The sequence below is a fragment of the Balaenoptera musculus genome, chromosome 1 (genome assembly GCF_009873245.2).
Source record: "Balaenoptera musculus isolate JJ_BM4_2016_0621 chromosome 1, mBalMus1.pri.v3, whole genome shotgun sequence".
Classification (NCBI taxonomy): Eukaryota; Metazoa; Chordata; class Mammalia; order Artiodactyla; family Balaenopteridae; genus Balaenoptera; species Balaenoptera musculus.
In genome coordinates this window covers 106091637-106104750 of record NC_045785.1, presented here as the reverse complement: position 1 = coordinate 106104750, position 13114 = coordinate 106091637, and the positions used below count along the sequence as shown (strand labels likewise).

The window sequence follows — 13114 nt, the reverse complement described above, 5'->3', positions numbered from 1 at the left end:
GGCAAACAAGACTGAGAGAACAAGTAACTTGAAGAAGAGGTTGCAGTGTCCTAAGGCAAACATCTCCCTGCCTGCTACACCTTCCCACCATAAACACTACCACCATCTGGTCAACATACACGACCCTCTGTGAAGGTATTTTTTACATTATCCAGGGTCTTCTCTATGGGCGTGACTGTCATCATTTTGTCCCTTCACCTAAACACCACCACTACCATACTGAGTGGGGATAAAACTTCAACTAAGGTTAAGCAAAAACCTCAACCAGTGGTTTCAAATACGGCTTAATACAGAGACTCCAAAAATGGAGTTTTCTCTCTCCTTCTGTCAATTATTTTCTGTGCTGGTTTTATTTTCAGTGTCTGCAAGGTAGCAAGTTATCTGCCAGCAGGCCCAGGCTTACATTCTCCTTCAGGTTCGCATTCATTAGAAGAAAGGTTGCCACTTTCAGAAGGTTCCTGAAGAATCCTGTCTGGACTAACTTGAGTCAGTGCCCATCCCTGAATTAATTCCTGAGACTATGAGGAAAAATTACTCTCTTTCTTTTTAAACTGACATTACAATTATTTTCCGTTTATAGACTTAATTTTTAGAGCAATTTTAGAGTTAAATTACTCTTTTTTAAAAGGTCTGTGATACCTCCTTTTTAAACTTCATTCCCCTCATCCAATACACCAATGAATCCTGTTGGCTCTACCTCCAACTCATTCTGAATCTGTTCACTTCTTACCGGCCCCACTGCTGGCACCAAGATTTAAATCACCATTTTCTTATATCTGTACTACTTACTGGAATAGTCTTCAAAGCAGCCTCCCTGCTTCCACTATTAGAAGCACTCTTTCACTCCTAAAGTCTGTTTTACAATAGCAGAGTGATATTTTAAAACATTTTCCAGATCATATCATGCTCCTGCTTCAAACCCTTCCTTGGTTTCCCAATGTCCTTAGAATAAAATCAACTTTTTACTATGGCCTACAATGTCTCAGGTGACCTAGCCCAGCCCACCTCATCCCCCTTATCTCTTGCCATTCTCCTTTTGTTTAGCATGTTCCAGCTGCCTTGGTCTTCTTTGTGTTGCTCAAACATACCAAGCTTATTCCTACCTTAAGTGTTTTACAATTGAGGCTCTCCCATCATCTGCCTCCGTTCCTTTCTAACCAATGACTATTTTATTTTCCTTGTAAGCCTTATTACTACTAGAAATCATTTTATTTGTATATTTATTTACTTGTTTACTGTCTGTCTCCTCACCAGAACTAAATTTGGCTAAATTTAGTTTCTAAAAAGAGGATACTGGAAGGGGAGACCCACAGAACCAACAGAACAGTTGAAAACTCAAAAAAAAAAAAAAAAGGGTTCAGAAGGGACAGAAGCAGGGGAAGCAATAAGAACCCAGGTAGCAAGAAGAAACCAATTGGTCCCAACCATTTTTTCTACTCTTGTGTTGCTCCATGAAAATGCGATGTTCATGCAGAGAGTCTGGTTATACTAGTGTGGGTCTCATTACCCTCATCTATCCAGAAGAGGGCAGGGTACCTTAATAGACCATCGCATAAGACTTTAATAAAGCAATGGCAAAAAAAAGGGTAATTCTCCAAAGGAGATGTAGAGTTCTTGTCCAGAGAAAGGAGGAATGAGTAAATGCTCCCCCCTCCAAAAAAAAAAAGCCAAAAAAAAAAGAAAGAGAAAGAAAAACAAATGTCTGCAATAATCCCTGACGTGATACCTTGTCATCTAGAAGACATCTACTTTACTTTAATGTAAACTGATATATGCCTAAGAAATGCAAACAGATTTTAATGTTAACCTAAATCAAATAAAAGCAGAACGATACATTTTTGAACATCTGTTCAAAACCATACAACACACTCAAAAGATATGCACTTAAATGTTTTCTCTCTTTTATGCCCCAGAAAGATTTAGCGGTCAGGATACAGTTCTGCAAGACACCTCCTTTTGGATGTCCCACATGAAAGTAATTCATTTCCCTGATATCTACTTCTCCTACCATATTATCTCTCAGTAGATGACATTAGTAATCATTCCATAGTTGACCTAGAAATTTAAGAGTAATTCTTGTTTCCTCCCTCTTCTTCACTTCCCATACTTCATTGATCAACAAGTGCCATCAATTCTACCTCAGAAATTCTCAAATCTAGGGGCTTCCCTGGTGACACAGTGGTTAAGAATCTGCCTGCCAATGCAGGGGACATGGGTTCAAGCCCTGGTCCGGGAAGATCCTACATGCCATGGAGCAACTAAGCCCGTGCACCACAACTACTGAGCCTGCGTTCTAGAGCCCGTGGGCCACAACTACTGAGCCTCCACTCTAGAGCCCGTGAGCCACAACTACTGAAGCCTGCATGCCCTAGAGCCTGCGTGCCGCAATTACTGATTGTGCCGCAACTACTGAGCCCGCATGCCACAACTACTGAAGCCCATGCGCCTAGAGCCTGTGCTCTGCAACAATAGTAGCCACCACAATGAGAAGCTCGAGCACCGCAATGAAGACTAGCCCCACTAGCACTCACTGCAACTAGAGAAAGCCCATGCACAGCAATGACGACCCAATGCAGCCAAAAATGAAAAATTAATTAATTAATTAATTAAAATTTTTAAAAAAAGAAATTCTCAAATCTATCCCTTCTTCACCATTCCTACTACCACTGCCTAAGTTCAAGCCCTTGTAACCTCAGACCCCAAACCATTTGTAACAGCTTCTTAGTTATCCTTTCTTTCCACTCAACCCACTTCACTCCATCTCCCACACAGTTGTCACACTTATGGTTCTAAAACAAAGATCTAAGTACATCACTACCCTGCTTTAAAACCTTCTATAGCTCCACACTGCTTATCAAAAACAAAAACCTAACCACCTTTGTGTCTTAGTTGGAGTGACAGAACACAAAAGTCCCTCAGAACTGTTTATGAATGCAACAGTTCTTTAATTCAGTGGTTCTCTAAACTTGCTGTACATGAGTGCTTTTGTACATGAGGCTAGGGCCTCAATCTGAAACAGTATGATTTAATTGGTCTGGAGTGGAGCCTGTACATAAGTTTTAAAAAATCTCCCTAGGTAATTCAAATGTATAGCCAGGGTTTTAAAATGCAATTTAAAAGATAACTAGAAAGCCACATTTACTTCCAAACAGCATGAAGTAACAGGGTCCATATTTATTACCACTCACCGCTGATAGGAATAACTAAAAACCTGGACAAAATATATGAAAGAAAGATTTTCAGACACTGGATATTAGGCAACACAGATAGTGATCCCAGAGAAAAGAGAAACAAAGTGAGGCACACAACTGCCCTAGTTTACTTCTTGGAGAGAGTTTATAGTTGGTAGTGGTAAGAGAGGGAGCCAAGGCAGAGCCTAGTTATCTCCCTAGGTTGAGATAAAGCTAGGAACTTGGGAAGGCCAAGGTAGCAAAAGTTCATAGAGCAGAGTACCAGAAAAGAGAGAAAATTCCAGAGATCTGCAAAGCAACCCCCTTGAGTATTCAGCTGTGTACTGATCAGCATGTTTGTATGAGGAAACTAAGGCTGGGGTAAGAACCACACAAGAGAATCAGAGGGACAATCTTCTTGGCTTATACAGGATGAGAAGAGTTTGTTTTTCCAGCAACAGAAGTAGAAAAAATTTTCATAATTCATGGGATATTGGGTAGAGTACTCAAAGAAGTATCAGCCCAGTAAAGGGGAAAGTTATGAAATGTTTCTTTGGTTCCACCTAACAAACCTTAAAAACAAGACCCAAAAGGGTCAAACTATTTCAAAGCAACTTAACTATGTCCCAGAATAAAGCTCAAGAATAATTACAGAAATAAAAAATTATCTAGAATCCAACAATAAAATGCTCAATATGTGGCATCTGATCAAATATTACCAGGTATACAAAGAAGCAGGAAAACACTACTCAAAATGAAGAGAAAAATCAATCACATAAATCACTAGAAACATACTAGGAACTGACATGGATGTTAGAATTAAAACCATTTTTATAACATTCCATATATTCAAGAAGGTAGAATAAAGATTGACCAAGTTAAGTAAAATATATGGAAGTTATTTTTTTAAAAGACACAAATCAAACTCCTAGTGATGAAAAAGATATTATCTGAGATGAAAAATACACTGCATGGGATTAAGAGCAATTTAGACACTGCAGAAGAAAAGATTAGTGAACTTGAAGACATACGAATAAAAATAATCCAAAATAAAACAAAGAGAAAAAAGACTTTAAAAAAAGAACAAAGCATCAGTGATCTGTGGGAAAAATTCAAGTGGTCTAATACATGTGTAACTAGAGTTCCCAAAGGAAAAAAGTTAGAAGGGGTGACAAAAAATTTTCAAAGAAATAATGGCTGAAAATTGTCCAACTTTAATGAAAACTATAAGCTCCACAAAGCCAAAGCACAAGAAACATGAAAATAACTACACCAAGGTACATTGTAATCAAATTGCTTAAGATCAGTGATAAAGGAGAAAAATTTTAAAACATTGAGGAGGAAAAAACCTCCATTATGTACAGAGGAAAAAAGATAAGAATGAGAGCAGAATTATCATCAGAAAAATTGCAAGCTAAAAGATAGCATAACAACATCCTTAAAAGACTGAAAAAAAAAGTTACCTAGAATTCTATAACTAGCAGAGTAGACTTTTTACGTGTGCAACTTGTATAGTCACACAGGGTACTACGCTCAAAAAGACTGTGTTTGGTTTAATATTCTGCTGTTTTTTGTTTTTTTGTTTTTTTTCTGGATCTTAGATCCCCGACCAGGGATTGAACCCAGGCCCTGGCAGTAAAAGCACCGAGTCCTAACCACTGGACCACCAGGGAATTCCCCTAATATTCTGCTGTTGATGGTTTGAAATTCTTAATAATTCTGAAGAGAGGGCTCTACATTTTCATTTTGCTTTGGGCCCCATAAATTATGTAGTCAGTCCTAATAACCAGCAAAAATATCTTTTAAACATGAAGGTGGAAAAAACACTTTGTCAGACACACAAAATCTGAAAGGATTCCCCAACAGTTTATCTGCACAATAAGAATAAGAAATGTTAAAGAAATTCTTTCAAGCAGAAGGGGAATGATACAAGATTGAAATCTAGATCTAAGCAAACTAATAAAGAAAACTGGAAATGGGAAATATGTGAGTAAATGTGAGACCTTAGAAAATATTATTAGGAAAATGAAAATCAAAACCACAATGAGATTCCACTTCACACTCATTAAGATGGCTATTACTAAAACAAAAAAACCAAAAAAAACAGAAAATAACAAGTGTTGGTGAGGATGTGGAGAAATCAGAACCTTTGTGCACTATTGGTAATGTAAAATGGTGCAGTCGCTGTAGGAAATAGTATGGGAGTTCCACATAGAATTGCCACATAATTCGGCAATTCCACTTCTGAGTAAATATTCAAAACAATTGAAAGCAGGGACTCAAACAGGTATTTGTACACCAGTGTTCATAGAAGATTCACAATAGCCAAAAGGCAGCAACAACCCAAATGTCCATCAGTGAAGGAATGGATAAACAGAATGTGATATATACATATAATGGTATATTATTCAGCCTTTAAAAAAGAACAGAATGCTGACACATGCTACAACATGGATGAACCTTGAAGACATTATGCTAATAATTTTCCTTTGAATTCTATCAAACATTTAAGGAAGAAATAGTGCCAATTCTACACAGACTCTCCCCCAAAAATTGAAGAAGAGGGAGTATTTCCCAACTCATTTTATGAGGAAAACATTACCCTTATACCAAATCCAGACAAAGACATTACAAGTGAAGAATACAAACCAATATCCCTCCTGAACATAGATGCAAAAATTCTTAACAAAATTTCAGCAGCTCTAATCCAATAGTATAGAAAGGATAGTATACCATGACTAAGTGGGATTTACTCCAGGAACTCAATGTTGATTTTAAAATTCTTAATCAATGTAATTTACCATATTAATAGAATAAAAAAGAAAAATGATATAGGCATCTCATCAGAGGTAAAATCAAACATCCATTCCTAATGAATACTCACAGAAAATTATGAATGGAAGAGAACTTCCTCAATCTGATGAAAAGTACCTATGAAAAACCTACAGGTATAAACTTAATGGTAAAAGAATGAATGCCTTCCTCTTAAGATCAGTAACAAGGCAAAGTATGTTTGCTTTTACTATTTCAATTCAACTTTGTACTAGAGGTGCTAGCTAGTGCAACAAGGCAAAATAAATAAATAAAGACATAGAGATTGGAAAGAAAGAAGTAAAACTGTCTCCCTGTCTCTCTCTGTCTCTTCCTCCTTCCCTCCCTCTTCCTCTCTTTGTGTGGATGACAAAATTATTATGTAGAAAATTCTATGGAATCTACAAAAAATCTACTAGAACTAAATAGTGAATTTAGCAAAGCTACAGGATATAAGATGAGTATACAAAAAACAGTATAAACTAGCAATGAACAATCAGAAACTGAAATTTTAAAGACATTATCATTTATAATAGAATTAAAGATATGAAGAATTTAAGCATGTGTCTCGTAAGATATGTAAATTCTATATGCTAAAAACCATAAAACAGTGTTGAGAAAAAGTAAAGGAGAACTAAATGAGGGTTTCTCAACCTCACTCACTATTGATGTTTTGGGGTGGATGGTTCTTCATTGTTAGAACTGTTCTATGTATTGTAGATTATTAACCAGTATTCCTGACTTCTATTTACTAAATGCAAGTATCACCCTTGCTGTGAGTTAGGATAATCAAAAATGTGTCCAGATACTGTCAAATGTCCTTTGTGAGGCATAATTGTCCCCAGTTGAGAACTACTGACCTAAATAAATGAAGAGATATACCATGTTTATGGATCAGAAGGCTCAATATTGTTAAAATATCAATTCTCTCCAAATTAATATATAGACTTCAATACAATCCCATTCAAATTCCCAGCAGGACTTTTGTCTGTCTTGACCAGTGGATTCCAAAATGTATATAGAAATGCAAAGCACCTAGTATAGCCCAAACAATTTTGAATAAGAAGAATGAAATTGAAGGATTTACACTACATTATTTCAAGACTTACAAAGCTATAGTAATCAAGATAGTATGGTATTGGTCTAAAGATAGACAAATGGATCAATGGAACAGAATAGAAAATTCAGACATAGACTCACATATATATGGTCAATTGATTTCAATAAAAGTGCTAAGGCAATTAAATGGAGAAAGGATAGATTTCTCAAGAAACAGTGTTGGAACAACACTACATGCAAAAAAAAGAACCTTGATCAATACCTTGTACTAGATACAAAAGTTAACTCAAAATGGATCATAGACCTAAATGTAAAACATGAAACTATAAAACTTCTAGAAGAAAACATAGGAAAATATTTTTGTGACCTTGGGTTAAGTAATGGTGTCTTAAATGTAACATTAAAAGCAAAATCCTTAAAAGAAAAATTTGATAGTTTGGACTTACTTTAGCAAAATTTTAAAAACTTCTGGCCTTCAAAAGATACTGTTACTAAAATGAAAAGACAAACTATAGATTGGGAGAAAATAGTTACAAAGTACATATATAATAAAAACCTGTATTTAGAATAAAGAACTCTCAGATTTAACAATAAAAAAGCAAACAACTCCACAAAAAATGGGCAAAACATTTCAACAAACACTTCACCAAAAATATACAGATGGTAATAAAGCACATGAAAAGATGTTCAATATCAGTAGTCAATGGGAATTGCAAATCAAAATCATAATAAGATACTATTTCACAGTCACTATAATGGCTATCATAAAAAAAGACAGTAACAAATGTCAGCAAGGATGTGGAGAAATAGGGATCTTCATACATCTCTACTAGGAATGTAAAAGGTAAAATCCCTTTGGCAAAGATTTTGGCAATTTCCTAAGAAGTTAAACATATGCCTACTGTTCTGCTCCTAGAAATTCACCCAAGAGAAATGAAAGCATATGTACACACAAAGACTTGTACACAAACATTCACAGCAGCTTTATCTGTAATAGCCATAAAACTGGAAACAACCCAACAGCTGGTGAATGAATAAACTAACTGTGGTATATCCATACAATGGAATACTACTCAGCAATGAAAGAAAATGAACTATTGATACCCACAACAGTATGGATAAATCTTAAAATAACTAAGCTGAGTGAAAGAAGCCAGGCAAAAACAAAGCGTTCATGCTATATAATCCCATTTATATAAAATTCTAGAAAAAGCAAACTATCATATAGTGACAAAAGGACCAGTGGTTGCCTGTGTGTCACTGGGGCAAGACGAGACAGAAGGGAGGGATTATAAAAGGGCAGAAGGAAACTTTATAGGATGATGGACATAAGATGATTTCACAGGTATGTATTGATACACATATTGACACTTTTCAAATTGTACATTTTAAATTTGCCCAGTTTACTGTATGTCAATTACATCTCAATAAAGCAGTAAAAAAAAGAAAATAACAAAAAGAGAGATGGCTAAAGAGACACAATGGTTGAAATTTGATGTTAGAAGTATACTGATCCTTCTTTGACATGATTTCCCACCACCCCCAACCTCCAATAGCTGCCTGCTGTTTCCAGGCTATCCACCTAGAATGTGCAATCTGCTAGGCTTCACAGTGCCCATTGAGGCACATTGCCATAATCTGGCAACTCAATTAATTCCTCTTTTTAAATAGTTGTATACTTGAAAGAGGAAAACCTTTGAATTAAATCCTCATAGAAAAGTTCTATCACAGCATGCGTCTCACTTCAATAAGGCATTTTCCCAGGGCCATACATTTTGCTTACATCCCTCTGCTAAAATTTACTTCCTGAGAGAGTGGCATGGACATATATACACTACCAAATGTAAAATGGATAGCTAGTGGGAAGCAGCCGCATAGCACAGGGAGATCAGCTCGGTGCTTTGTGACCACCTAGAGGTGTGGGATAGGGAGAGTGGGAGGGAGACACAAGAGGGAAGAGATATGGGGATGTATGTATATGTATAGTTGATTCACTTTGTTATACAGAAGCTAACTCGCCATTGTAAAGCAATTATACTCCAATAAAGATGTTAAAAAAATAATAATAAAAATAAAATAAAATTAAAAAAAAAATAAAATAAAATTTACTTCCCATCCAACCCTGGCTTCGTTATCTTGTTAGGCCAGAAAAAGTTCATCTCCTGTGTGTGTGAAGCCCTCTCTGATCCTCTGCCTCTTAGCGCCATATCCAGTTACCATTAACCACGTGGTTCGTATTACCAGCATGTAGGGGCTATAACAAGGTCCCCCAGCCCCACTTCCCTATACCCCCATCATGAACTTTGCCTAAGGAAAGTAAGCTTGCCATTTGGAATTTAAACTTTACAATGAAGACAAACTGGTTCAGAGAAGAAATATGCAGACACGTGAAACAGACATAAAGATTCCCAAGCCAAACAGACCATTACCTGAAGTAATAACATGTCAGCGAAAAAAAGAAGGTGCGCATGAGAAGAGAGTTTGATCATTAATGCCACTCACCATCCAGGGAAGAAAGAACCCATCTGTATCCTTTGATACTCTGTTTGAAGCTATTACTTTTTTTAAAATTTAGAATTCACTGATTAATTCTCCTTATTCTAAATTCAAGTTTCACAAACAACATTTTGATTATAATTTGGCTTCCAAATGTGGCAAGTATGCCAAGAGACCTCACTTAAATAAAAAAAGAGGGTCTAGTTCCCTAAGATGACTCCTCATTATAAATTAGTAATTTGCCATTCTAGGTTTATATAGTAGTCTTGTATTTATTTATTTTTTATTTCCACAGTCCATCTTACTGTTATAGCCCTTTTTCTGTACTGTAGTTAGGTGAGCAGAGTTTAGAACTATAGATTCTCAACTACCTGAGGGTAGTTTTGCATCCAGTTTTGTACTGGCCTCCACCATCATTGCTTGATTTAAAAAAAACCCAAAAAAACACTGAATTAAAATGAGCTGCTTACTTCCAGTTTTAGTTGATTGGGAGTTAGAAAATTGGATACCAAAGACACTCTTTCCCAAGTGCAAGCCTCTAATACTCATAAACCTCTAGTACTATAGCTAAGATAGGTTTGTTGGGTTTTTTTTTTTTAATATGGAGTAGTTTTTTTTGTTTGTTTCCTTGGTTTTGGTTTCTTTTTTTAATTTTATTTTTTGGCTGCTTTGGGTCTTTGTTGCTGCGTGTGGGCTTTCTCTAGTTGCGGCGAGCGGGGGCTACTCTTCGTTGCGGTGCGCGGGCTTCTCATTGCGGTGGCTTCTGTTTGTTGGGGAGCACGGGCTCTAGGTGGGTGGGCTTCAGTAGTTGCAGCACGCGGGCCCTAGAGCGCAGGCTCAGTATTTGTGGCACACGGGCTTAGTTGCTCTGTGGCATGTGGGATCTTCCCAGACCAGGTCTTGAACCCAAGTCCCCTGCACTGGCAGGCGGATTCTTAACCACTGCACCACCAGGGAAGTCCAAGACAGGTATGTTTTTAAAAGTATGTTGCACATTCCTAGAGAACTGATTTTAAATGAGGGTCAGAGTAGCACCAACCTCAGTGAAGTTTCTGACACTGTTTCATTTGAGTATTCCTGAAATGTTTAAAAACATTTCAAGCCTCATCACATCAACTAAGATGAATGTAGAGATATGTCAGGTGAATAACTATTAAGGAAATAATGAAAGCATATACCTTCTATTTTAACAATTAAACCACAATTTAGAGAACTAATTCTAACACTACAAACTTTTTGTTACCAAGCACAGAAAGAAAAATCACATCTTTAGGATAAGGAGTCATGACACATTTAAAATTTTGCAATGGTAATGCTTCTTTTGATGAAAAGAGTTCACCCCAGCAAATATAAAGTAGTTAAGAAACTTTAAATTATAAATATATATTCAGATTAATTTTTTTTGTTTCAGGCTTTAAAAAAAATTCCAAAGTAATCTGTGAAAAATAGTCAACACACCATAGATACGCATGTTTAAAAAAGTAATTATGGGGCTTCCCTGGTGGCGCAGTGGTTGAGAATCTGCCTGCCAATGCAGGGAACATGGGTTCGAGCCCTGGTCTGGGAAGATCCCACATGCCGCGGAGCAACTAGGCCCGTGAGCCACAACTACTGAGCCTGCGCGTCTGCAGCCTGTGCTCCGCAACAAGCGAGGCCGCGATAGTGAGAGGCCTGCGCACCGCGATGAAGAGTGGCCCCCACTTGCCGCAACTAGAGAAAGCCCTCGCACAGAAACGAGGACCCAGCACAGCCATAAATAAAAAAATTAAAAAATTTTAAAAAGTAATTATGTTTGGGCTAAAATTCCACTTTATAAAAAATCAAATAATGAATACTTCTTGCTTCATTCCTTCTTAAAAGCAATAATTTATCATGAGTTTCTTAATAGAAATATGATTCCTTTAAGTATTGTTAACTGAATAGTCTGACTCAGTTTTCTCAAACAGTGGACAGTGTGATGAATAAATACAATTGTCTGTGAATAAATTAAGTTTCCTCATTCACAAATAAAACATAGTCTTGAACACAAAATACAGATCCCATTAATATTTAGTTCTGTAATTAATACTCAAAAGACCCAAATCCTGATTTTATGCATAGGAAACAGGCCTAGAGAAATGAAGAAACTTTTTTCAGATCCCAGCTGGTTAATGGCAGCTTAGATACTGAAACCACTATTGCCTTGTAGTTTGATTTATGAGTGCTAGCTTCGCATAAAAGAGTAAGCTAAAGATGCTCTGACAAGGAAATGTTTATTTCAAAAAGTCAGCAGCACAATCTGTCTCTTCTCCAAAAAAATAGTATGTATGGCAGACTTTCATCCTGCTGCTGCTACATGAAGAAAATTTGGGCCTAATTTGTCTGGTCTTCCAAGCCAGAGCAACAGAAGTGACTGGGTTTAGGTGGGGCTCATCTTGCTCAGCGTCATCCAGCCAATAGGCAAGGCTCCAGCTCTGCAGGAGAAGAGAGGTGGCCTAGGAAGGAAGAACCATCACCAACCCCCACCCTGCTGTCTGTATCTAAGATTGGGAGGTAAAAAAAAGGAAAAGATAAGGCAGTGGGTACTCTTTCAACTGTACACCCACACACATTTCCTGGTCCTTTATCTTTTTTACCATTCTTAGCGCTTCCAACCTGGCATGGCCTTCTGAATCATGTGTTCATCTCTCCTTTGACTCGACCCAACCGTCATGGCCTTCCATCTCACCTCCACCAACAAAGCCGTTGACTACACGTTAAGCAAAGACCTTGGGGTAGAGACTGGGTTTCCTAAGCTTTAGTCCGGTACAATCCAGCGCCACACCTGTATTTCTAGGCAACTCCCTACTGTCTCTCCCCCACCCGTCCCCGCCACCAGCCCCATCACCCCCCTGTCCCCAGCCGTGCCCTCCAACTTGCTCCAAGCTAATGTCACTCTGTGCCAACCCCTCCCAAGCGCTCGGGGCTGCAGCCCGTGGGTCCCAGCCCCGAAAGCGGTTCTCCTAACCCAGCGCAAAGGGCGCCGCCACTCCCGGTGCGGTCTGCAGCCTCCGGGGCTCCCGCGCTGCTCTCACCTCATCCAGGGTGCGGCTGCCGCGGCTGCCTCTTCCTCCTCGGCCGCTGCTGCCCAGCTCCCGGACGGCTCGGGATGCCGTCGTTCCCGGCCGGGAGACTGCCGTGAGGACTGCGGGGTTCGCGCCGCGTCCCTGGACCAGTAGGGCGCGTGGCGCGCCCGGCTGGACGCGCGGCAGCAGCAGCCGCAGTCGCAGCGGCGGCGGCTGCAGGACCCGCTGTCAGTCCTCTTCATGAATTTCACGGGCCTGGCCAGCCCAGTCCTGGTTACCGTCCTTGCTTGGTTTTCCTAAGGTCTTCCCGCACTGCCAGGGCGCATCCTCTGGGCGTGGATGACCATCCACTCCAGTTGCCACTGCCGTGGTGGAGACCTGGAAAGACCAGGCCTCCTCCGCGGCTGCCTCGGCCACCTGCTCCGCCCAGATTGCTTCGGTCCCTCTCGCACAAACACCCGCCGCTGCCTCTTAACCCTCTGTCATCTCCCCCTTTTCTCTCCACCCACCACCTCAACCTGGAGAGCTTTTCAT

The 13114-nt window shown here is 38.9% G+C and overlaps 1 protein-coding gene across 7 annotated transcripts in view; it reads right to left on the bottom strand.

Moving 5' to 3' along the window:
• LOC118897873 (phosphodiesterase 4D interacting protein) overlaps nucleotides 1-12837 on the bottom strand; it is a 218171-nt gene extending 205334 nt beyond the window's left edge. For 6 of the 7 annotated variants that reach the window (XM_036857374.1, XM_036857557.1, XM_036857384.1 and 3 more), the window contains exon 1: nucleotides 12590-12837. In XM_036857374.1, coding sequence (XP_036713269.1) covers nucleotides 12590-12822 — 233 coding nt within the window. In that variant the 5' untranslated portion in view covers nucleotides 12823-12837. The remainder of the gene's footprint in view (nucleotides 1-12589) is intronic. The other variant, XM_036857445.1, reaches the window with a different exon arrangement.
• Nucleotides 12838-13114: the final 277 nt, after the last annotated feature.